Here is a 26,870-nt window from a genome sequence, read left to right as displayed (position 1 = left end):
TTTAAAACAGTCACTATTTTTTGGTTCTAATTTTCACAATATTGTTCACTTCAGTGTTTTGTTTTTTTGCTTTCTTCATTAGGCATAAATTTGGTGGAGGCAGTGGAGAGAGCATTTTGGTATCACAGCTTCAGCATGGACTGACATTAGAATTTGAACATAGTGATTCACCTCGTCGCTTGCGTCTTGTGCTTAGTGAACTTTTAGCTATCATGAACAAGGTGAATTTCTTCTGCTGACAGCTAGAAACCCACTTGACTTGATATTTCATTGCCCTAGAGCTGAAAGGGAAATCAGAGGCCATTCAGTCCAACCTCCTCATTTTACAGATGAGGACGCGGAGGCCCAGAGAGTTCAAATGACTTGCCCAAGGTCAAAGTTATTGATTTGAACAGATTCTCTTGACTATGAAGACTGTGCTTTTCCCACTGTACCACACTGATGTGTAAGGTCAGTGATAACAGTGCTAGGCAGGCTGCTATTCTTTACTATGTTTTGTTCTATTTTCAATCTTCTGGGGCTTTTATCTTCAAAGACTTAACAGTATATATCAAAATATTGCCTCATAGCTTATTTCTTTCCTCCTATTTTGCCTTCGTACTATTTGAAAAACCAATTGCTATTTTATGAGTGTAATACTACATGGTAATCTATAAAATGTATTGGAAAATCCATTCTTTTTTAGGTATTAGTTATTTTGCTAGATTGTCACATTATGATAGGTTTATCAGTTTTAGCCCTGATTATCATATGTAAAAATTGGCAAATTTTATTAATCTGGGACCAAAAAGATCAAATTCTACCAGTTTCCTACTTTTGTCAAAGAAAATATTTAAAATTATTATATGTTTTCTGACTTAAGTGATAGTTTTCTTTTTTCTTTACTTTTTAATTTTAAATTAAAAACATTTTTTTTGGTAGTTACATGATTCACGTTGTCTCCCTTCCTTCTTCCCCCCCCTTCCCAGAGTTGACAAGCAATTACACTGGGATGGAGATATATATATATATACACACACATATATAATTATTATTAAATGACAGTTTTGTATTGTAATCTAAAACATTTTACTCTTTTTAACACTTTGTAGTAGGAATAGATTAGTTTTCTATTCTATTTACTTTATAGTACTGCAGCAATATAAAGGTTTTTCTCCCTATACATTTTTCTTTTTGCATCCAGTATCTGATGCTTATAAAGTGATCTATATCCGTTTTTATTTGCAATATTTACATGGAAGTTTTATTTGCTTCTGTTTACACCAAATATGATGTCAAAACTGAATTGGAAAAATATTTTAAATTAATCATTTGTTATTGTTAATATTCTAGGTCTTAAATAAATGCATATGCCTGATGTTATTTTATAGGGAATTTGAATTTGAATGTATTCTCTTTCTGTGCCATTTTAAAATTTTTAAATGGTTAGTCTCATATTGAAAGAAAATGCTACTTCAGGTAGCATTCTTTTTTTTTTTGTTTGTTTGTTTGCTTGTTTTTACCCTCACCTTCTGTCTTAGAATCAATACTGTGTATTGGTTCCAAGGCAGAAAAGTGGTTAGGGCTAGACAATGGGGATCAAATGACTTGCTCAGGGTCACATAGCTAAGAAGTATCTGAGGTCACATTTGAACCTAGAACTTCCTATCTCTAAGTCTGGCTCTCAATCTACAAAGCCACCAAGCTGTCCCTAAGGTAGCATTCTTGGTTCATGGATGTGTCTCAGCTTGAAGAACATTCCTATTCTTTTTGGTACTTTTATTCTAATCAAGTGACTACATTAAAGTCACTGAGATTGATACTGTCATGACTTAAATAGTCATTCCTATCTTCTTCAGGTGATTTTCTTTTTGAGTTTTCATGCAATTGAAATTTATTATATTCTGGTCAATATTAGTTAACAAATATTTATTTGGGGGACACATAGCAATATTCTGAGTATTTAGGATACCTATTGATAAATAGAAATAACCCTCACTCTTAAGGAACTTAATTCCTTAGCTACATTTTATAGATGTATTAGCTTACTTAGAGTTTTGGATTTTTTCTTGTAGGTATCTGAGTCCAATGGAGAATTCTTCTTTAAATCTTCTGAGCTTTTTGAGAGTCCAGTCTATTTGGAAGAAGCTGCAGATGTGCTTTGCATTTTACAAGCAGGTACTGTGCTAAGATACATTTCAGAAATAGTTTGTTCCTTAGTGATAACAGTGTAACATTTCAACTTTGAACATTGTGCTACTTTCAAAATCACCAACCATAATGTTTATTTTAATTGCCCAAGACAGGAAGGAAAGTTTGTGAGATGATAAAGTTCTCAAGTCTATCTGAATTTAGATTATATCAACTGAAGATGTTCACTACCTAATTTTTTGAAATATTATATATTGCTTATTTTATTAATTGAAACATACCTTTGTTTACCCACAGAACTTCCTTCTCTACTTCCCATAGTTGATGTAGCTGAAGCCTTGCTACATGTTCGAAATGGATCTTGGTTCCTGTGTCTCTTAGTGGCCAATGTCCCTGATAGTTTTAATGAAGGTAAGTAGATCTTATAAAATGGAATATTAACATTTCTAATTGTGGAAAAACATTAATGGAATTTTCATTTGAGTATTCTTAGAAATTATGACCACTTTAGGCATCAGAGTATAAACCCCAATAATGGAGTCTATGGTTCAAAAGGTATGGTCATTTAGGAAATTGTAATTTTGAAATTTCAGACTGACATCTTTTAGGTCAATTGAAGAGTGGCATGAGGCAGCATATAATTAGAAATTCCAGGAAAATATATTTTTTTCTATAAATTCTCTTTTTCATTTTCACCATTGCTGTTATCTTGTAAACAAAACAAGTTTAGAATAGAAAATGAGGGAGATCAGTTTTCTTGTCTTTCATCTCTATTAATAATGACTGGAAGGTGCTGCATTAGTGTATTAGGGCTTGAATAAATCAAAATAAAAATATTGAGTTATTCATGTAAGGTGATAAGTACTCCGAATTGGTTCTCTTAAGCTTTTATTTCAGAAGCAGTATTGCAATGAAGAGTGGCTTTGGTAGTTTCAGCTAAAAGACTGGGGACTAAGTGTTGGAGGAAGGAACTTTTAAAAGCATAGTTTGAGATAAACCTAAATATCTGTTAAATTTTTCTTAACTGCTTCAAGTTGGATTTGGAAGATTCAACTTAATTATTTTTCTTAGATAATTTTTTTCTTGATGTCTTCTGTTTTTTACATCATCGTAGTCATCTCCTTATCCCAGAAAGCAATTTCATATAATAAATAATTTTTCTTAGAGGCCGAAAAAGGGGGGGGGAAAGAGAAAAAAAGATGAGTACAACTAATGAATACCTTGAAAAAGTCTAAAAAAATGTACAGTGATTAACACCTGTGAACAAGGGATAGGTCGAGGGTGTCTTCTCATATGTCAATCATTTGAATACTGTTTGATTTTTATAAGTTTGTTACATTTACTTTGACTTTTGTGTGTGTGTGTGTGTGTGGTGGTTCTTTCCTTTTACTTCTTATAAATGTGTAAATTGTTTTCTTGGCACTCCTCCTCTCTGCATCAGTTTATAAAGATCTTTCCTTGCTTCTCTATTTATCACATATCTGCTTAATTCCAAAATGGTTGCACAATTCCACAGCACCACCAACAGTGTATTAGTGTGCCTATTATTCAACAATCACTCTACCATTGACTATTGCCATATTTAGTCATTTTTAACAATTTGCAAGGTATGAGGTGAAACCTCAAGGCTGTTTTGATTTGCATTTCTTTTAGGTATTTTAGTGATTCTTTTATGTGGTTGGTAATACTTTGCAGTTCTTTTGAAAATGATTTGTTTATATCCTTTGACCATTTATTTGTTGGAGGATAGCTTAGTTTTATATGTTTATTAATTATAAATATATCTTGGACACCCAATCCTTACCAGAGAAATTTGATACAAAGGTTTTTTTCCTTCATTCTATTGCTCTCTTTTTGTAGAAGCTTTATATTTTTATTTTTGCATGCAGACTTAACCTATTTTATCTTTTGTAATTGCCTTTAATTCTTGTTTTTTTAATTCATAGCTATGAGGTATCAATAATTATTTAATAAACAGCTCTGTGCAGTGTACTATAGATGGAGAGATGAAACAAGACAAAAAGTTCTTTAGGTCTGTCTCTGCAGGTAGATAATACTTTTTCATCATGAGTCTTTTGGAATTGTCTTGATTGATGAGAGTAGTCACTTTACATTAATTCATATGTCCTGCTTTGTTTTTCTGAAACTGTCTCCCTTGTCTTTTCCCATAGCACACTAGTATTTCATCATAGTCATATGCCACAATTTATTCAGCCATTCCCCAACTGATGTACATCCCCGCAATTTCTAATTCTTTGCCACCACAAAGAGAGCTGCTATAAATCTTTTCTGTGCATAGAAGTCCTTTTCCTTTGACCTCTAGTGCTTTTGTTTGCCTGCCCTGGAACTTTGTTCCAGAACTGCCAGTCAGTGCCAGTTGCATTTAGTATCAGCAAAAGATCCTCTGTAACCTTTTTCTGACCAGTTATCTGACCCCTTACTCTTTCTAGGCTAAGAGGTTTCAAAGTTACTGCTGCTGCTGTGGCTGTTCTTGGCTATCCTGGTATGTGTAGTCTCTGGACAGGCTTTCCACTGTAATATTACAGATTTTTCCTACTGACCTACATTTTTTTAGGTCAGAAAAATATCTCACTCTGAACTTTTGTTGACTGCCACCTCAAAATTAGGTTTGTTTTTTATTTTAAAGTTGTTTGGAGAAGAACATTGAGAGAGTTCAGCTCTCTAATCTTCCATTTTTGCTTCGTAGCCATTGATTTCTTAATTGCTAAATCTGATGGCCTTTTCTCAGTGCTCATTCTTCTTGACCTTTGTGGACTTTTTGACATGGTTAATGACTCCCTTGTCCTTGAAATTCTTTTCCTTCTAGGTTTTCAGAGTGCTGTTCTCTCCTGATTCTTCTTATCTTACTGCTCCTTCTTGGTCTCCTTTGCTGGATCTTCATCTAGGTCATGATAACCATATGTATTCTCTAGGGCTCTGTCTTGGGTCCTTTTCTCCCTCTATGCTATTTTACTTGTTGATCTCAGCAGATTCCATGGATTTAGCTCTCATCTTTATGATGCTTGGTTCTCTAATCTAGCCCTGACTTCTCTGCTGACCTCTATTCTTTCATCTCCAACTGCCTATTAGACATCTCAAACTTGGTGTCCTTTATATATATTAAACTCAGCATGTCCAGAACTGAAGTCATTATCTTTCTAAACCCTCTCCCCTTCTTAACTCTTCTATTGATATTGAGGATATCACCATCCTCTTAGTTATGCAGGCTCTCAACTTAGATATCATCTTTGACTCCTCACTCTTAGCTTCTTTATCTAATTTGTTTCCAAAGTCTGTCAATTTTGCCTTTTTAACATTACTAGCCAATGTTCCCTTTCTCCTCTGACATTTCTACCATTCTGATGCAGGACCTAGTCACCTTACACACTATTGCAATGACTTGCACATAGATTTTCCTGCCACAAGTCTCTCTGTAATCTATTCTTCAATCACTTCTGAACATGATTTCCTCAAGTACAGGTCAACCATGTCATCTTCCCATTCAATAAATTCCACTGACTCCCTATCACCTTTGGGATTAACTATAAAATCCACTTTTTTGTCATTGAAAGCCTTTTATAACTTTGTCCTCCTCCATTTCTAGTTTTTTAAAATGTTACAAACCCCATCACCAATAGTATTCAATCTTAGATCTGTTGGCCTCTATATAGTTCCTCATTTAAGACACTCAGTCTCCCAGTTCCAGGCATTTTAGCTAACTCTCTATTCCCATGCATATAATGCTTTCCCTTCTCATTTCTACCTCTTGGTTTCCTTAAAGTCCTAGATAAAATCACACCTATAGAAAGCCTTTCCAAGTCATCCTTTATTGTCTTCCTTTAGTATCTTCCTCTTATTATCTTTGAATTTTACTCTATAGAATTGCTTGTACAAAGTTGTTTTCATGTTGTCTACATCTTGAGACTGTGAGCTTCTTGAGAGCAGGGATTATCTTTTTCCTTTCTTTGTACCTCCAGTGCTTAGCACAAAGAGGATGCTTTTTACTTGTTTATTTGCCAGACTGAGGAAATGGAGATAATATCTAAATGGAAACAGACATGATGGGGAAAATTGGAAATGAAGAATATTCCATTTATAGTTGGGGGACTGCAGGAAGAGGCGCAAAGGCAGGAGAGGGCAAGAAGTCAAGAAACAGCAAGTAGTCCTGTGTGGCTTGAATGAATAGTGTATGAGAGGAATAGAGTGCAGTATGGCTGGAAAAGGTGAATTGAAGCCAGATTTCAGAGAACTTTGCATGTTAGGTAAGGAGTTTTTAATTCTGTAAGCATTGAGGATCTCCTGAAGGCAGCCTTTAATGATTGCTGATGCTCTGTGCTGTTTTAACCTTGGTTTTTATCTCCAGAGCTTCCTATGTCTTGTACATAGTAAGTCCTTCAGTGCTCGTGAGTAACTATATCAAATAGTTATGAAGTTGAAGTGATTGAATCCTCTTAATGTTCAGTTTGTAGAGGATTGATTAAGAATGGCGAACGGCAAGATGAGGAAAGCCTGGGTGGACGGCGTAGGACAGATGCTCTGCGTTTCTTATGTAAAATGAACCCTTCTCAGGCTCTGAAGGTCCGAGGCATGGTGGTAAGAAACTTGGCTTTTGATGGGATAAAGGGAATGAAATATAAGACTTAAAATAGGCAGTAGTATCATGCCATAGGTGAGAGCAAAGACATTTTTTCCCCCAGATATTTTGAGAGTCTTATCTTTGGAGTTAGGTAGCTCAGTTCACTGATTTCCTTTGTATACATTTTACCTTTCTCTCTGAACTTTTATTTATTTTTGTGAAATCTAACCCTAGGCATGTCAGTCTTAGTTGCCATGTATTGATTTTGGTTTGTTGACTGTGCTATTAGGTGGAAGAATGCCACCTGCCAGGCCTTGGAGTAGCTTTGACATTGGATCATACTAAGAACGAAGCTTCTGAAGATGGAGTGAGTGACCTGGTTTGTTTTGTTAGTGGTTTGCTGCTTGGCACAAATGCAAGAGTTCGAACTTGGTTTGGAACTTTTATTCGAAATGGACAGCAGGTAAGAAACATTGGAAAGTAAAGATTAAGAGTCAGGCTTTATTGTGGGCTGCTAAAATGGGAAAAGCATGTTTACTTTTATGGTGATTTTTTTTTTCTAAGTGAATTGTTATGTTGCATTTGCTTAAAACATACAGGAGATCCTGGGTTCAAATATGGCTTCAAGACACCTCCTAGCTATACCGTGCAAGAAACCACTTAGAAAATAGAGATGCCATATCATACAAAAAACCAGTCAGGCTCATCAGTGGAACAGCTAATTTACTCTTGAATCTACAGCAAAATTCATCATAACCCTCAAAAATGTGGCCTCAAGATATTTCTTTTGTACCAAAGGAGTCTGAATTTTTTTCTTTTTCATCACACATACAATAAAAAACATATGAAGGAAATAAAGTGAAAGATGACCTGCTTTGATCTGCAGTCAGAGTCCAACAGTTCCTTTTTTGATTTTGGATAGCATTTTTTATCCTTTGGAGTTATCTTGGGAACTTGTTTTGCTGATTAGTTTAGTCCTTTACAGCTGGTCATCATACAATATTTGTTACTCTCTATACTATTCTCCTGATTTTGCTTAGTTCATTTTGCATCAGTTAGTATGAATATTCCCAAGTTTTTCTGAATTCATACTGTTTGTCGTGTATTATGGCACAGTAGTATTCCATAATAACCATATATCAGAATTTATTCATCCATTCCCCAATTGATGGACACTAATTATATTTTTCTGCAATAGGTCTTTTTTTTTCCCATCTCTGATCTTTTTGGTATAGCTTGTTCAGAAGGTATGCATAGTGATCGAAGACATAGGAAGCTCTGGAGATAAAAACCAAGGTTAAAACAGCACAGAGCATCAGCAATCATTAAAGGCTGCCTTCAGGAGATCCTCAGTGCTTACAGAACCAAATTATCTAATTCTGTTTTCATTATGTTCTCTTTGTCTTGTTTGGTCATAAATTTTTCCCTTATTCATAAGTCTGACAGGTAAACTTTACTGTGTTTTTTAATTTTTTAGGTTATCACCCTTTATTTTGAAATCAAGTATCCATTTTGACTTTATCTTAGTATATGGTATGAGATGTTGGTCAGTGCCTAGTTTCTGCCATAGTTTTCCTAGCAGCTTTTCTCAAATAATGAGTTTTTCTCTCTATAGTAGGGGTTGGCAACCTTTTTGGCCGTGAGAGCCATAAACGCCACATTTTTAAAAATGTAATTTCGTGAGAGCCATACAGTGCTCACAGTGCGCGCTCCTATAACAGTGCTTGAAAAAAAATTGACTTTATGGCTCCTGCAGAAAGAGCCATACGTTGCCGACCCCTGCTCTATAGCTTACATCTTAGGTTTATCAAACATTGTTACTATAGTTGTTAACTACTCTGTGTTGACTTTTTAACCGTTTCCATTGGTTCTTATTTCTTAGCCAGTACCAGACTGTTTTGATGATTGCCACTTTAGTATAATTTGAAATCTGGTATGGCTAGGGCTCCATTCTTTATATATTTTTTTTAACTCCCTTGACATGCTTGACCTTTTGTTTTTCCATGTGAATTTTGTTATTTTTTCTAGTTCTTAGAAATAATTTTTGGATAATTTGATTAGTATGGCACTAAATATGATAAATTAATTTAGGTAGAATTGTTATTTTTATTGGCTTGGTTTATCCATGAGCAATTAATATTTTTCTAATTGTTCAGGTCTGACTATGTTTGTGAAAAAATGTTTTGTAATTGTGTTCATACAGTTGTTGGGTTTGTTTAGGTAAGATGTTTTCTTCTTAAAATTTTTAATTTTATTATTTTCATTTAACAAAGATTTTTTTCCCCTTCTTGTCTTCCCCCTGCCACCATTGTAGCAGATATGAATAATCAAGCAAAACAAATTCTTATATTGGCTATATCCAAAAACTATGTCTTTTTTCTGTCCTGTCAGGAGGTAGGTAGCAAGCTTCATCAAAATTGGTCCTCTAGAATTGTGTCTGGTCAGAGTTCTTAGATCTTTCAATTGTTTTTTGTTATGTTGTCACTTTAATTTATCCTTTATACTTCTGGCTCTGTTCATTTCATTCTTTAATTCATCTAAGTCTTCCCAGGTTTCTTGAAACTCTCTTTCATCATTCCTTATGACTCAATAGTATTCCATAATTTCTTCAACCATTTCTCAGTTGTTGTATATCCCCTTAATTTCTCATTCTTTACTACTATGAAAAATGATTCTATGCATATTTTTGTTCTTTTCCTCTTGCTTTGATCTTTTTAGGGCTATCTACCCATTAGTATTGCTAAGTTAAAGGGCATGCACATATGTATGAATTAGTGATTTAGTTTTCCAGAATAGCCGTACTATTGGTGTTTTTCTTTTTTGTAATCTTTCCCAATCTGATGAGTGTAAAATGGAATCTCAGTTGTAATGTGCATTTCTCTCAGTGATATAGAGCATTTAAAAATATGATTATTGATAGCTTATTCTTCTTCTTTTGAGAACAGCTTTTTAAGATCTCTTGACCACTTATTGGAGAAAGGCTTTTGCTATATATTTAATTTAGGACTTGCATATCATGGATTGCAGACCTTTTATTTTATTTTATTTTATTTTATTTTTTGTAATTTATTTTTTTATTTTTTACCAATTACATGTAATACATTTCCACATAAGTTTCCAAAGTTATATGATCCAAATTGTCTCCCTTTCCCTCTTATCTCTCCCCTCTCAGAGCTAGCAAACAATTCAGTCTGGGTTATACGTGTGTTATCATGCAAAACATTTCCATAGTGTTCATTTTTTAAGTGGATAATCATTTATTACCCCAAACCCCAAAACAAAAGCCCAAATAAATGAGTGAAAAATTGTGTTCTTTCATTGATTGTAGATCTTTTAAAGAGAAACTTGCTGCAAATATTTCCCCCCTAGCTATCTATTTACCTTCTGATTTTAATCGCTTTGATTTTGCTTTTGCAAAACGTTTTAAATTTTACATGATAAAAGTTGTCCATTTTATCACCTCTGTTCCTATCTGTCCCTTGTTTGGTCAAGACATCTTTCTCTTATTCATAGTTGTGAAAGGTAGCTCCTTTTCTGCTCCCCTAATTTATTAATATGTCCTTTAAAGTTAATTAATTCATTTTTTGTGTTTAAACTCTTATTTAATTAATTAATTTAGAATATTTTTCCATGGTTACATGATTCATGTTCTTTTCCTCCCCTCCTCCCTCTCCCCTCTCAGAGCCAATAAGCCATTCCACTGGGTTTTATATGTATCATTTATCAAAACCTGTTTCTATGTTATCAATATTTGCAATAGAGTGATCATTTAAAGTTAACATCCCCATTCATATCCCCACTGAACCATGTGATCAATCATATGTTTTTCTTCTGTGTTTCTACTCCCACAGTTCTTTCTCTGGATGTGGATAGCGTTCTTTCTCATAAGTTCCTCAGAATTGTCTTGGGTGATTGCATTGCTGCTAGTAGAGAAGTCCATTACATTTAATGATTGTGCCACAGTGTATCCGTCTCTGTGTACAATGTTCTCCTGGTTTTGCTCCTTTTGCTCTGCATCAATTCCTGGAGGTAATTCCAGTTCATATGGAATTCCTCCAATTCATTATTCCTTTCAGCACAATAGTATTCCATCACCAACAAATACCACAATTTGTTCATCCATTCCCCAATTGATGGACTCCCCTCTATTTTCCAGTTTTTTGCCACCACAAAGAGTGCAGCTATAAATATTTTTGTACAAATATTTTTTTGTGGGAGGCCAATAAGAGAAACAGTCTTAAATAGATGAAAATCTGAGACTCCTCTTTTGATCCCTTTTATGATCCACACCTTTTCTTATTGAAAAACATTATAGCCTTCTAGGAAAATTTTAAGTTCTTAGTAAACCAGCACTTAATGAGTTAACAGCCTTTTTTCACTCAGCAGAGTAAAGCTGCAGCTGTAGGTATATCTCTCTAACTGCTACAGGCATCCCAAGGTCACGGAGTGGCAAGCTCAGACAAAATAACTTTTAGATAAAGTGATCCTCATTTTTAGCCTTGGGACTTTTTTCTCATCCAGCATTATCTTCATAAGAAAATTCTTTGTAAAACTATAACTTTATTGTGCTTTGATGTGACATAATTTGTGTTTCTGCACAAATGCAAAGTTTCAGGGGGGGTTCTTTTGTGTGAAATGAGTCTTGAAGTATATATAATAAACTCCATGCTGTAAGAGAGAGCTGGAAGAAGCAGCTATGAGCTAACAGAAAGATCTCCCGTGTCCCGTTACTTCCTTATCAACTAAGCTGTCTTTATCAGGTTATCTTGAGATGATAGATAGATCTCGAGAATTTTTCCCTATTATCTCTTTGGGGTACAAACCCAGCAGTGGTATGGCTGGGTCAGAGGGCAGGCAGTCTTTTAGAGCCCTTTGGGCATAATTCCATATTGCCTTCCAGAAGGGTTGGACCAATTCACAACTCCACCAATATTGTATTAGTGTCCCGATTTTGCCACATCAATATATCCTTTCAAGGGTATGTATCTATTTGGAGCTTATTGTGGTATATGGTTTGAGATTTTGCTTCCCTGAAGATTAATTTGTATTTTATACCATAATTTGCCCAGCTATTCCCCAACCAGGGGACCCCCATTTTACTTCTAGTTCTTTGCACCACAAAAAATACCCATACCTTTTATTTTAAACCTTTACCTTCCATCTTAAAATCACTATTGTGTATTGGTTCCAAGGCAGAAGAGTGGTAAGGGTCAGGCAATGGGGGTTAAGTGACTTGCCCAGGGTCATATAGCTAGGAAGTGTCTTGAGACAAGATTTGAAACTAGGGTCTCCTGTCTCTAGGCCTGGTTCTCAATCCACTGAGCTATTCAGCTGCCCCTCAATGCATTTTTTTAAGGAAAAGTATACTGGAGTCAATTTTAGATGTTAAGTGCAATTCTCTGTTTAAACTTTGTTATTATTAAAAATGATGAGGGCCGAGATCAAAAGGGAGAATAGTATTTTAATAAAAGTCATGCTAGGGGCAGCTGGGTAGCTCAGTGGATTGAGAGCCAGGCCTAGAGACGGGAGGTCCTAGGTTCAAATCTGGCTCAGACACTTCCCAGCTGTGTGATCCTGGGCAAGTCACTTGACCCCCATTGCCTACCCTTACCACTCTTCCACCTATAAGTCAATACACAGAAGTTAAGGGTTTAAAAAAAAAAAAGTCATGCTGATAGAGATAAATTGATCATGCGCCTGTAAGAAACCTATTCCAACCTCATCTCCGCCATTTACCTTTCCTCTCTCCTCCAGCTCAGGTAGCTATAAAGAGGCAGGTAGCTAAAGAGGAAGTTCCAAGTCACTTCCCCCTCTTTTAAAACAGTCCCTCACCTTCAATATGTCATCCAAAACAGGAAACCCATTGGACCACGGGAAATGTAGTTTTAAGGACCCCCACAGGTCCACAGAAGTTTGTCAAACACTATATTGAGGTTCAATCCTTCCAAATAGAACCCCAGGTGATTTTAACTAACACAACTTCCTTTTGATTCAATATGTGCTTAATGCTTCCCTTCTGTGGCTCATATATCTTGCAGAAAAAAAGGGAGACTAGCAGTTCTGTGCTTTGGCAAATGAGAAGGCAGCTTCTTTTGGAGTTGATGGGCATCCTTCCTACAGTAAGAAGTACACGCATCGTGGAAGAAGCTGATGTGGAGATGGAGCCTAATGTGTCTGTGTATTCAGGACTGAAAGAAGAGCATGTTGTGAAAGCCAGTGCACTGTTACGTCTCTATTGTGCTTTGATGGGGATCGCTGGACTCAAGTACTTATTATTTTTATATTTATTGATATTATTATTTATTTTGATACTCTATAAAAGTGTTATGTTCTCATTTTTTGCTTATAAGGAAGTGAATAAAATATCTTATTCAGAGAACTTCCAAGTTTCATATTAGACTATGCTTAGATAATTTCAGTTCACTGTGACATCTTTATTAAATCCTTGTTGTGTGCCAGGCACAACAATCAAACATTTCTTGCCTTTAGGGAACTTATATTCTAAGTAAGAGCTGAGAGACAGCATATACATAAATAAGTACAAAATGTGTACAAAGTAATTTCTGATTCAGAGGGGCCAACCGCTCAGGGAGATCAAGAAAGACCTCAAGTAAGGAGGTGGCCTTTGAGCTAAGCCTTGAAAGAAGTGTGGCTAGGGATTTCCTCAGGCAAAGGTATGGAAAGAGGGCATCCTATGCACTGGGAATAATAAATGCTAAGGCAAACATGTATGAAATGAAGCTTCCTATAAAAGAAGCTAGCTGGAATAAAATGTTGCATTCATAAAAAGGAATAATAGACCAAAACCTGGAAAAAGAATGTATGGGAATGGGCTTTGTAAAACTATAAAGTGGTATATAAATGTAAGGCATTGTTATTTTACATGTTTCATGTTCTTTCCCTCTCCCCCAAACCTTTCCCCCCCTCCCCCCCCGCCTTAGCTAATGCACATTTCCAGGGGGTTTTACATATATCATTGATTAAGACCTACTTCCATATTATTGATAGTTGGTCTAGAGACTAGAGTTATCATTTAGTGTCTACATCCCCAATAATATCCCCATCAGCCCATGTGTTCAAGCAGTTGTTTTTCTTCTGTTTCTCCTCCCACTGTTCTTCCTCTGAATGTGGCTAGTTTTCTTTCTCACAAGTCCCTCAGCCTTGCTCTGGATTCTTGCATTGCTGCTAGTAGAGAAGCCCCTTATGTTCGATCATGCCACAGTGTATCCGTCTCTGTGTACAATGTTCTGCTGGTTCTACTCCTTTCACTCTGCATCCATTCCTGGAGGTCTTTCCAGTTTTCACATGGAATTCCTCCAGTTCATTATTCCTTTGAGCACAATAGTATTCCATCACCAACAGATACCACAATTTGTTCAGCCATTCCCCAATCGAAGGACATTCTCTCATTTTCCAATTTTTTGCCACCACAAAGAGCGCAGCTATAAATATTTTTGTACAAGTCTTTTTTTCCTTATGTCTTTGGGGTATAATCCAAGCAGTGCTATGGCTGGATCAAAAGGTAGCTAGTCTTTTAAAGCCCTTTGAGCATAGTTCCAAATTGACATCCAGAATGGCTGGATCAGTTCACAACTCCACCAGCAATGCATTAATGTCCCAATTTTGCCACATCCCCTCCAACATTCATTACTCTCCCTTGCTGTCATTTTAGCCAATCTGCTAGTTGTGAGGTGGTATCTCAGAGTTGTTTTGTGAATCCTCCCTTTTTAAGTGAACATGTGTGGTAGGGGATTTATTCATTTATTTTTATCTTCCTATAAAATCCATACTGTAGATATAGGTAGAACTGGAGTAGTTTATCTTCTTTTAATTGCTTTGTTAGACTATCTTAATGCTGTTAGAGTCACTTGGGCAAAACTATAATGGATGAGAAACTATGTTAAGTATAAATAGAATTTATTTTCTCTTTCTTCTGAATAGCTTTCTTTTTCAGATGTTCTCTTTCTCAGTGGGACAAGCAAACTAGTTGACCTCTTAGATGACTTACAGCTCTAGATCTTGAGCTAGCTGATTATAAATTATTGTTTATGTGTTTGCAAGACACACAGAGTAGTTTTTAATCATTATCCTTTTCTGAATCTTGTTATTAATTGTTGACTTTGATCTGGTTCAGAAAGAATATATTTTAGACTTAAAAGATTATTTAAAGATTAAAAAAATTAAAAGTCATACCATATGGAATATCTTTGACTTCAAAAAATTGATGATTTCTTTTAGGCCAACTGATGAAGAAGCTGAGCAGCTATTGCAGCTAATGACAAGTCGTCCTCCTGCAACACCAGCTGGGGTTCGCTTTGTTTCTCTTTCCTTTTGTATGCTACTCGCCTTTTCCACGCTTGTCAGGTATCTTTATGAAACATTGTTTTGTCTTTATTAGCCTTTTTTGAAGGAGCTTTCATGTGTTAAAATGCACAAATAGAAAGAGATTAAAGATTCCCAACAGATTCAAGTTTGGATCAAAAGTGTTACGTGTAGACTTTTTTTAAAGGTGTCATTTAGGGTCCATTAATAGTCCTATTGTTTGCCACCATTTCTCTTTCCTAATCAGTAAGGTAGGAAAAACATATTTTTCAGCTCATCTTGTCATCCCTGCTGTAAGGTGGAAAGAAACAATCGAAAACTATCTTTGTAGGTTAGATTTTCATGTTTCAGGGCCTTAAATTCCAGATAATTAACATAATGAAATTCTGACAATTTAAAATATCCAAAACAGTATTGGTAATAAAATACCATTCTCTAGCCTGTATCTCTTTGCTCTGTGTAGTCTACCTTATCAGCCCTTATTTCTTTTGTTTTTGGAATTGTTTGGGGCATAGACTAATTTGGTTGACTCTGGTAGGCTGAATTTGTGTAGATTTTTAAAGCCTGCAGTTATGGATATAAAATATGATGGAAACTAAGTCCAGGGGCTAGACATTTCCGTTTTAAAAAAAACCACAGATAAAATTCTTTATTTTTCTTTGGAAATTTGGGCATCTCCTGTGTGGAGTCTGATGATGATTTTTTTGGGGGGGGTTTCCTCCTCTGCAAAAGGAGGGAAGAGGCTGGTTTAGTTAGCCTCTCAGATCTCTTCCCAGCTTTAGATCTGTGGCTTTGTGGTCCTGAGCTTTTAAAATTAATTTTTTATTGTACCCCTAATAAGTATGAAATAATGTTTGCCTAGGAATTTGCAGATGCTGATGGAATGAATTTTGCCATTGAATTGGCACTCAGTCATCAGCTACTTGGGATATAACTGTTAATCTGGTAGAAAATTCTTTTGATGTCAGATGGTTGAGACATTAATATGGCCTTCTTGCCTCTTCAGTTCCAATAGTATTGTGTGGTCAGTTCAAATCCCTGTTGTACTGAAAAAGAGCTTGAATCCAAGGGAGTCTGATTTGATCAGATCCTTGTAGAAAGGCAGTGGCTAGGCAGTGTAACTTATTCTCCTTTCTTGGCCTCCTTGGTCACTTGCTAGTTTTGTTGAAAAGACCTAACTTTAGTGCCTTCTTAATTTTCTTGTTAATGTTTTAAACAAAGAAAAAAATAATTTTATTCAAGCATGCATTTTTTCATGGTGCTTACTTTAGAATGATTATTCTTTATCTGAATTAAACTCTTAATATTCCAACATGTTTTATTCAGTACACCTGAACAGGAGCAACTAATGGTGATGTGGCTAAGCTGGATGATAAAAGAAGAAGCTTATTTTGAAAGGTAAGACTGCTTAATATTTTTTTCCTTTAGGTGAGAGAATTTTTATCTCCTTTTAACATGTATTATTTTCTTTCTGTTACAACAGCACTTCTGGAGTGTCTGCCTCCTTTGGGGAGATGCTGTTACTAGTGGCTATGTATTTCCATAGCAACCAACTGAGTGCTATCATAGATTTGGTCTGCTCAACATTGGGGATGAAGGTAATTTCTCTCCTTCCTAAGGGAGAATTAGTTTCTATTCAAGTCATTTTTCGAGAATTTTAACATAAATTGATTTGGTTCCTTTGCTAACTTTAATTTAATTTTTTAAATATTAGAAATATTTGAAACGGATAATTTTTATTATATGTTTGAAAAACCAGTAAGGCAGACTTCTCAAAGCAAGTGTTACCTAGAGCTAATTTAGATCACCATATAGACCTTTTTCTTATTTTGTACTATGCATGTCATTTATTTTCATACTGTGGTATTTAGTAACTATTTATGCCATTATTTCAGATTGTGATTAAACCAAGCTCTCTGAGTAGGATGAAGACCATCTTCACTCAGGAAATTTTTACTGAGCAGGTATTTTCTTTTAACCATAGCTACTTATATAACTTAGCTTCGAAGTACCTTATAGTTGTTAACCTGTTGAATATCTCTTTAATAGTCAAAACTATTTGACACCAAGATCCATATTCTTTTTGAAAGTCTCTCATTGGTTTATTTCCTTGTTGGAACTCTTGTAGAGATCAATACACTTAGAACCAACTACATGTTACTCATTATGTTTTTTAAGTTGGAACCCTTCTTCTTATTTTTATTAGGGTGTACTTAAATGTCTAGTGAATGTTAATAATTGTTTTCCTAGTTAGGGGACTTCATAAAAGATGGTAAAAACTTTCATTTACCAGAAAAAAACCCTTCTGAGGCTTTTTCAGAGCTCTACATCTTTTAATTTAAAGTACTATCCATGTGTAAGATTAGACATTGAGAATGTTACAGGTTCTTGTTTGACTCTTGGCTCTAGACAGTCGACCAATGGATGCTTAAAAACAAAATTCTTACTTTCTGTCTTAGTAACAACTGTAATACAGAAAGACAAGGGCTAGGCAAACGAGGATAAGTGACTTGTGTAGGGTCACATATTTGGGAAGTGTTTGAGGCCAGATTGAATCCAGGTCCTCTTGATTGTAGCCTGGGGCCACTTATCTGCCCCAAATGGATGCATTTTTAACATCAATTCTAAATCTTAGGGTTTTAATGATGGTAGACTTCATTGGATTGTTAAAGTTTAATTCTTTATTTTCTTCAGTTATCTTTAAATGTTGGAAATAGGTATATGTGACTAATCAGGACAATCTGTTCTTTATACATATACATATTTTAGTGGAACTTATGCTAAAAGTATTTTTTTTTTAACCTTTAGGTTGTCACAGCTCATGCTGTTCGAGTTCCTGTAACCAGCAGCCTCAGTGCCAACATCGCTGGGTTTTTGCCTATCCACTGTATCTATCAGCTACTCAGAAGTAGATCGTTTACCAAGCATAAAGTGTCAATAAAAGTATAATTCTCCTTCTGTTTCAAATCATTACATTGCAGTTAAACATCTTCCATTACTTTTGTGTGTGTGTGTGAGGGCAGCTTTGTAATCTAAACGCTCATACAATTATTTTTGGTTGTTTGAATGTGTAATATTGAACTAATAAGTGCATTGTTTAATTATTCCCACAGATTGAGAGCCACTGTATAGTTCATACTTTTAAATAATTGTCAAAATTATCATGTAAATTTTACACTAGTGCTAGAGTTAGTAATATAAGCTGTTTTCTTTATCTAAGATGTTATATCCATATTTTGAATTGATCACTTTTTGTCACAATTGGCCATTTCTATCCAAAGCAGATTTCTGAAATAGTGTTTAAAAATAAGGAAAAAATTGATCAAAATGACAAATTTGGGAGAGTTTTTCAAATCGAACACTGAAAACCAGGATTTTTTTTTCCAGAGCCCCATTTCTAGTAGTGAACGGCATTTTATTTGCCAGTAATTGTGTGCATGTATGTGTGACATGCCATCCTTACCAATTTTCTGTATCTGTGTAGAGATTATAGACTTGGCAATCTGTGGGACTGGATGGGTCATCTAGTTCAACCTCTTAGTTAATAGCTAAGGACACTGAAACTCAAGAGGTTTGAAGTGACTGGCCTAGCATTGTCCCAGCCTGAGATTCAGAGGAGCTAGGATTTCCAGTCCTGTTTCTTAAGATTACCTTCTACTTAGAAATTGCTGTTGGAAAACATACATAGTATCTTCTCATGAAGCTGTTGCTTCTTCCCAGACTATCAGATATGATTTTAAATTTAAGTTGTGTTTTTGGTTTGAAGGCATGTACAATAATGTGGTTCCATGTTTTACCTGAATTTTGAAAGGATTATGTCTTTCAATTTTTTTATATCCCCTTAAGGAAAATAGTAGTAATTTACTAAGTTCTTATAAAGTACTCAATGCATATTTTAGACTAAATAAATGAGATTTTTAGAAGTGCCTTCCAAAATAATTGTCTTAGTTAATCTGTGCACTTAATGTCAAGAACCTTTCTCCTACATATTGCTCTGAGTTGACACTCAATAAAGCCTTAAACTTCCAACATATGAAATCCCATGATTTTCATTTTTGTACCTATTCTCTGTCATTCAGGGTCAATTGTAGAAATAATTCAAGGCCAGGTTTTTTTATTTTATATTTAAACTAGTTATATTTTGAAATTGCTCCAAATTAAACTTAGATTTATCACCATCATCCACAAATATGTATGGAGTATTGAAATTTCCTCTTGAATTTTCTTGCTGCTGTAATTAATTCTGCTTCTAACCTGTTTCTTCAGGATTGGATTTATAGACAGCTGTGTGAAACTTCCATTCCACTCCATCCTCAGTTACTTCCTCTTATTGACGTATACATAAATTCTGTACTTACTCCTGCGTCTAAATCAAATCCAGAAGCCACAAACCAACCAATCACAGAACAAGAGATACTCAGTGTTTTTAAAGGACTCATTGGGGTAAGGCTTTTTAAAAATGCCTACAGTATAGGCTTTTCTCTTTTGGTTCAATTTCTGGTTAACTCCCTTAGGTTTTTATTTTGGACTAATGGTAGATGATCTTAGATGGTTTTTATAGAGTCCAGAATTAGGAAACCAGGGGTCAGTTTTTTCAGACATTTCTAAGGCTAGAATAAATGGTATTTCAAAAGTAGTTTGGCAGATGGAAACTTCATGAGGAAATCTATTTTTTCTTACTTAGTAGAGGAAACCCACTTATAAACATGAAGCCTTTTGCTCAGGTCTAAAGATTTCCTTGTAAACTTGGGGTTGGAGAAAGGAAACTGCAGCATATTCAGGGACTCTGGCCAAGTCCTTGAGCATCCATAATGCACCTGGACTCACTTATGGAGGATTGAAGAGAGGTGATTTTTTTCTTCTTGGACAAAATAGTATTGTTCACCAGCACTGTTTAATACATAATTGTCCCGGGTTGTTTTCCCTGTGGTAATTTCTGAGCACACCTGCTTGGAGATTATTAAACAACATTTCTATTACTGCCTTTCCAAAACATTTTCTTAATCTGTGTGAAAGGTTGCTATTGCAAAAAATGAACTGTCCATCTATCTACTTAGCACTGAAGAAGTAGTGGATTTTGCTGCTTCTCAGTATTTATGCTACTTAAAGTATGATCTAAAAATGAGAATTTTGAGTTGTAAAATCATGTTGTTTAGATTTCTCCTTTGCTTTGTTTGTTTTTAGTGGCAAATTGAATGCTCTATTTTGATTCCAACACTAAAAGAGTCAAATGACCATTTTTTCATCATAAATTAGACCTGTCTTATAAAATCAAATAGTTCTATTGTGAAGTGAAGTTTTACTAAGAAGTATTTTTTAATGAAGGCCTGATTTTTCCTACAGGCTGATAGCACTCGAATTACACAGCACAACGCACAGTGTCACAGCATCACGGCCCAGCTCCTGGTGCTGTACTACATACTGTCCTATGAAGAAGCCCTTCTTGCCAACACTAAGACTCTTGGTAGGTGGTCGTGTGCCTGAATCCTACAGAGAAATTAGGGATGTTTTATTTTTTTTTTAAAGTGTTGTCTCCTGCCATTTCTTTGGGTGAGTAGATGGTAGAATAGACTCACATAAACTGAAAGGAAAAGTTAGGCAGGATTTGACCAGCAGCCCTATTTGCAAATTTAAATATTGAAAGCTTTAAAAAAGATTATATTAGTTATATCTTCATGTAGTCTCTCTGGGGTGGGCAGGAGATACTTTTTTTTGTCATTGCTTTGAAGTAAGTGGGTACTATGAACCTCATACCCTAAACCGTCATTTGAAACTTCTGTTTCTGTTCATGATTGTGATTATTTAGGGTCGGATTTTAATAGGGTAAACATCAGGTATCTGGTAGGAGAGAAAGAAGAACTCTAGCTGGTACAGCTGACACTTAGCACATAAGCAAATACAGGCTCTGAGTGGGCAGCAAAAGGTAGCTAAAGAGCAAAAAGATTAAGTTAATGAAAAAGTTTGAGTTAATGGAAGGAGTTTCATATGAACCAGGGGCCACTATTGATCTCTGAGCTAGGGAAGGTGGATGAGAGGCACAGAAGTCTTGATGCTAAAGGGAAACACCTTGGACGGGGTGAGGGAAAACAGAGGTTGGACAGAACCTTAGAGTAGACTCTTTTAGAGAGAGATTTGTTTAGACAGAGATACATCTGAGAAATCTCTAAGTCTTAATTGATCCCATTAATTTTTAGCATTCTCTGCCACCCTTCTCCAAATTACTCTGGATATTATTTATGTGCTTGTTTTCCTCACCCACTCCCTACTCCCCTATTCGCACCTAGAATATAAGACAGGAATTGATTACTTAATTTTTTTCTTTTTATCCTTAGGCTTTGACACATAGTAGGTACTTAATAAATGCTTGTTGAATAAAATCAGTTTCTTAAATTGGAAAAGCTAGACTTCAGCTGTTTTTTGTATCTGTAATTGACTAATGCTTCTAGTTTGTGCTGTTAATAAATTTGATACCTTGTACTTAAGGTGATTGGCTTGAATGCATTGCTCTAGATAGCGACTGATTAAAGGTAGGGATTTATTTTATCTTTTTATTTTAAACCCTTACCTTCTGTCTTAGAATACTGTGTATTGGTTTCAAGGCAGAAGAGCAGTAAGGACTAGGCCATGAGGGTTAAGTAACTTGCCCAGGGTCACACAGCTAGGAAGTATCTAAGGCCAGATTTGAACCTAGAACCTCCCATCTCTAGGCCTGACTCTCAATCCACTGAGCCATCTAGCTGTCCCTTAGAATTATTTTATCTTATTGATGACTTTTTCTTCTGCATTGACATGAAGTTGAGGGCACAGTGTTTTGCATATGCATTGTCTTAAAGATGAGCTATAAACTGAATCCTTAGTCCTATCATTCTTAAAGATTCTGTGCTTCAATTTTATGTAATTGAGCATGGCATTAGAGACAAAATCCATTTGGGAAAATTAACATTTCATCTTGTTGACTAGCTCTAGTTATTTTAGATGGAGTTAATCTGTTTATTCTAAGTCAGAAAATGGTTATTTCTGTCATGTTTATGCATACTTCTTGGGGAAGCCTGACATGCTACAGAAGTTCTCTATAACATTCAGGAATTCCCTGGAGAATTTGAGTGCATTCTAACTTTTCTATCTGAAAATTTGGTAATCAGAATGGTTGCTATTGTTGTCAAGTCATTTTCAGTTGTGTCTGACTCTTCATAACCCCGTTTGAAGTTTTCTTGGCAAAGATACTGGAGTGGTTTGCCATTTCCTTCTTTAGCTCATTTTACAGATGAGGAAAGTAAGGCAAAAATTGTCCAGGGTCACACAGCTCATATCTGAGGCCAGATTTGAACTAAGGAAAATGACTCCAGGCCCAGCATTCTATCTACTGTGTCACCAGCTGCCACTAATGAGAATGGTCTAGAAGAGAATTACTTCATGACTAAGGATTTTTCTGACTCTTCTCTTTAGAAAAGGGTAGTTTAATTCCACAAACATTAAATGTCCAGTGTGCAAAATGCCCTGTGGAAGACAAGAGTTTAGTCAACTTACAGTCTCTGTTTTCATCAGATTTATAGCCTAATAAGTTGAAAAAGCTATGTACACAGATAACTGTTATGGCATATAGACACTAATATGTGATAAATGTATTAGAGAGGTAGAAAACAAAGTGCTCTAGGACAGTGCGGAAGGTTGTTGATAACAGCAAAGATCAAGGAAGATCTTAGAGGAGGCTTTGAAGTCACACTCCAGAAACTGGATAAGAATTCAAAAGGGGAATAGGGAGAGGAGAGACATTTTAGGCACAGAGAAGAACATGAGCAAAAGTGTGGAAGTGGGAGAGTGCAAAATGTTTTGAGGACAGAGTCATCTAGTTTGGCTGCACTGTTGAGTACATGGATTAGGCTAGGGTAGTTATTTGAGAAGATTACCTGTTTGTTGTTGGTAATTCCTGTCACACTGTTACAGTTTCAGCATCTTGGTTAACTACCCCTATGGTAATATGTTTGTAATAATATGCATTCACTATTGTCTTGGAATGAATATTAAACCACTATTTTGCAAACTTTCAAATATCCTGTTGCTTAAACATCCCAGAACTAAAATAAGTAAAACACTGTTAAAGATAACTTCAAAGTTTGAAAAAAGAATCTACCTGATCTATATAGTTATTTTTATATCTTAGTTGTACTAGGAATCATTAAGCAGACTTACCCATAAGCATATACACCTTGATCTCAGAGCTTGATTTCTGTGTTCCTACTCTGCCATACATGAACTTATTGAAAAAAAATCAGTTCTCTTCATCTTAAAGTAAGAGGAGTTAGGTTCAAATCCTAGTTTTTTGCTTCTTGCTACTCATATGACTTTGGACAAGTCTTGTTGTCTAGCTTCTCTCTGGACAAGTCACTTAGCCTTGGTTTTTTCATTTGTAAAGGGAACTATATTACTCAACAAGTATTTTAAGAGGTTATTATATGCCAGGTACGGCGCTGTGTGTTGGGGATACAAAGTTGAAAAAAAATCCTTACCTTTGGAGAGCTTACCCTTTTTTTTTTCTTTTAAACTTTTTCTTTATTTTTTAAACCCTTACCTTTTGTCTTAGAATCATTACTGTGTATTGGTTCTAAGGCAGAAGAGCGCTAAGGCCTAGGCAATGGGGGTCAAGTGACTTGCCCAGAGTCACACAGCTAGGAAGAGTCTGAGGCCGGATTTGAACCCAGGACCTCCTGTCTCTAGGCCTGGCTCTCAATCCACTGAGCCACTTCAATCCACTGCCCCCAGAGCTTACCCTTCTAATGGGAGAGGTGATGTTTATACATATAAAGATATATACAGACTAGGATAGGGATAGAGACCAGACTTATAATTGGTGTAGGGGGTTCCTGGTGAGGAAGTTCTCTCTACTCAGCAGACCAACATTCTTTCTGCAACTTTGAATGTTAAGAGAATTGCTCTGAAAAATGAAGTGACTTGCCCAGGGTCACACTGCTGTAATGTGTCAGAGGTGGTCTTGAACCAAGGTCTTACTGGCCTTAATGCCAGCTCTAGTGACTAGTTCATCCTGTCTCTTCATATATAGAATACTCTCACTCGATATGAGGTAATTTTAAGAGAGGTGGCTGTTGGAAAGTTGTCTTATAGCAAATGGAGCTCACATTCAGACTTGCTTGGATGGCTTCTTGGGTACCGTTGAACTCTAAATACATATCCTATGATCTGTAAAATAAGGAGGTTGGATTAGTTGACTTCTGAGGTCACTTTCAGCTCTAAGTCTATAATTTCAAATGTTTGTTAAACCCTTCTCTGTCAAGGAGGAGGACATAATCACATTATGTTGCTTTTGGGGAGGTATAAAGCCCTCTTGTCTTTAAATTTCCCGGTCAACTTGAGGTTTCCCTTTTTACTTTACTATCTTTTTCCTTCAAGAAGCTGTTTTAAGGAAATAGCCCTTCTATCTTAAACTTTTTAGCATCTAACAGGCTGAAGTTTCATATCTATAGAACTAAAGGCTAAATTAAGTCACAGGAAAGGAGTTTTGTGTTAGAGAATTAAAACTTAGAGTAATAACAAAATAGAATAGGATATTATAGATGTTTCATTGAAGTACTCTTAAGTTTTGCCTCATACTCAGCAGAGGTGTGCTATAAATATTTCTTATCTGATCATGTTATAGGATGAAAAAAATGTGAAAGCCTGGTTTTAAGTGTTTAAAATGTTTTTGAGGCTGGGGTCTAGAATGGGAGGATTTTTGGAGGAGTATGATTATGTGCATCCTTAAAAGCTAGATTTTGAACACTTGAAGTGATAAAGTGGACCATATTTAGAACTTTTTGCTGATATTACACTAGTCTTATGAATCTAATTTACCCTCCTTTAATTTGTATTTTAATTAACTGTGACCATAAATTTTTAAACTGTCATACTGATGATTCTATAGTTTTTATGAGCTATATACTTGAAAGTGAAAGGAATTAAAAATAGGTAGGCATCCTTGAATTTTCATTCATATTTGGGTTGAAACTTTAGACTTCAGATTTATTTAAATATATTTATTGTTGATATTTTTTACCTTTCTCTTACCTAGCTGCCATGCAAAGAAAGCCAAAATCTTACTCTTCCTCTTTGATGGATCAGATTCCAATCAAATTCCTCATACGACAGGCTCAAGGGCTACAACAGGAACTGGGAGGTACATTAATTGTTTTTATAAGTCTGTTATGCAATTTTTTGTTTATGCCTTTGAATAATCTATTTCTAGAGAGATGCTAGTTTATATTTGGTAGCCTTTGATATGCTATTTTTTTGTTTAGTAGAAAAAATTAACTTTTTTTGGAGTAGTGACTTTTTTGTGTGGTTAGAACATATGTAGTTTAGAAGTAATAATAACCTTTTGCATTATTACTGCATTTTTATTCATCCATAAAGCTGTCTCAGTCAGGTTAGAAGCAGACGTTATCATACATAATTGACAAATAAGGAAAAAAGGTCAGAGGGCTGTGGAGAAGGCAGTGTCACATAGTAGAAAGAGTACTAGTCTCAAAGTGAGGAAAACATTTAGGCTCTGGAAATTTGTTTTGCCTCTAGCTTGTTGAGGGTAGGTCACTTAAATTTCTTAGCCTATAGCAGTGGTTCCCAAACTTTTTTGGCCTACCGCCCCCTTTCCAGAAAAAATATTACTTGGCTCCCCCTGGAAATTATGAAACTATTTATTGAACTTAAAATAGAATGTAATACAAAAAAAGTGTGGCCATCACTGGTCCCCTGGATCACTGCAGCACCTGCCAGGGGGTGGTAGCGCCCACTTTGGGAATCACTGGTCTATAATTTAGTTTCTTCAAATGTCAAATGATGGGGTTGGACTATATCTGTGAGATAACTTCCATCTCTAAAATGCTATGAGTCTATCTCCAAGTCTGTGATATCCCTTGAAATGGCCTTAAGATAATCTCTTAACTTAAGTTGTATAACCTTGTGTGATAGACTATATTATTTCTCTACTGGTAATTTTGTCTGAGTTGCATTTCCATTCAGAAGACACAACAAATTTCTGAGCAAAGAGCTTTAGGATGGGATAAATTTCTTGTCAAGACAAGAAATGTGTAAACTAATTCTACTGTTAACTATATAATTTTAAAAAATTAGACCAGAATTTCTTCAGTTACAGCAGTGCCAAAATTTTTTTTTAACATTATTTTTTGTATTTTGTATGCACAAAACTTTTATTTATTTATTTATTTCATGTATGGGAATTGAGAGATATCAGGAGTCTTTTTATTTAAGGAGAATTGAAGACCTGTAAAATTTCCTAGCATACTTTGAAATCTGTCCAAATCATATATCTTAGTTTTCATTGCATCATTATCACATGATTAGTTTTAAACCACTTAGAATTCATTGTCTAGTAAATGTTGATTGTGGTGTTGAACATTAGCGTGACTATTATTATTAATATTCATTAATACTAACAATGATAAGGGCAGAATATCAGAATCAGAGATTTTAAATTTTTGAGAGTAAAAGATCTCAACTCTTTTTCTTTTACCTTTTCTTATAGGAAAGGCCATAGTGAAGCATGATATTGTAGAAGATTCATTGACTTAGGATTAGAGGACTGGAGTCCAAGTCTTAGCTCTGCTAGTTATTACCTGTGTGATCTTGGATAACTTAATCTCTCTGGGCCTTTTCCTTCTCTGTAAACCCAAGGGTTAAATTAGATAATTTGCCACTAAGGTTCTTTCCATCTATACATTGTCCCCTAAGCAGGCTCTTGTCATTCTCCTTCAGAGGGAATTAGTTGGCCCCTGGTGCCAAGTTTAATTGGAATCATCATTAGGAAGTGCTGATGTGTAAGCATCTGTTGTGG

General features: G+C 35.4%; 1 protein-coding gene across 1 annotated transcript in view; it reads left to right on the top strand.

Moving 5' to 3' along the window:
• Nucleotides 1-26,870, top strand: part of INTS2 (integrator complex subunit 2) — a 43,790-nt gene that overhangs the window by 591 nt on the left and 16,329 nt on the right. The window contains exons 2-15 of the mRNA XM_044671719.1: nt 83-221; nt 2,055-2,157; nt 2,428-2,541; nt 6,593-6,723; nt 6,996-7,169; nt 12,745-12,971; nt 14,945-15,070; nt 16,355-16,426; nt 16,512-16,626; nt 16,924-16,992; nt 17,837-17,971; nt 19,295-19,471; nt 20,372-20,492; nt 25,092-25,196. Coding sequence (XP_044527654.1) covers nt 83-221; nt 2,055-2,157; nt 2,428-2,541; nt 6,593-6,723; nt 6,996-7,169; nt 12,745-12,971; nt 14,945-15,070; nt 16,355-16,426; nt 16,512-16,626; nt 16,924-16,992; nt 17,837-17,971; nt 19,295-19,471; nt 20,372-20,492; nt 25,092-25,196 — 1,808 coding nt within the window. The remainder of the gene's footprint in view (nt 1-82; nt 222-2,054; nt 2,158-2,427; nt 2,542-6,592; nt 6,724-6,995; nt 7,170-12,744; nt 12,972-14,944; nt 15,071-16,354; nt 16,427-16,511; nt 16,627-16,923; nt 16,993-17,836; nt 17,972-19,294; nt 19,472-20,371; nt 20,493-25,091; nt 25,197-26,870) is intronic.

The sequence above is a fragment of the Gracilinanus agilis genome, chromosome 4 (genome assembly GCF_016433145.1).
Source record: "Gracilinanus agilis isolate LMUSP501 chromosome 4, AgileGrace, whole genome shotgun sequence".
Lineage (NCBI taxonomy): Eukaryota > Metazoa > Chordata > Mammalia > Didelphimorphia > Didelphidae > Gracilinanus > Gracilinanus agilis.
The sequence above is the reverse complement of the archived record's forward strand: the minus strand, read 5'-3'. Positions and strand labels throughout refer to the sequence as shown.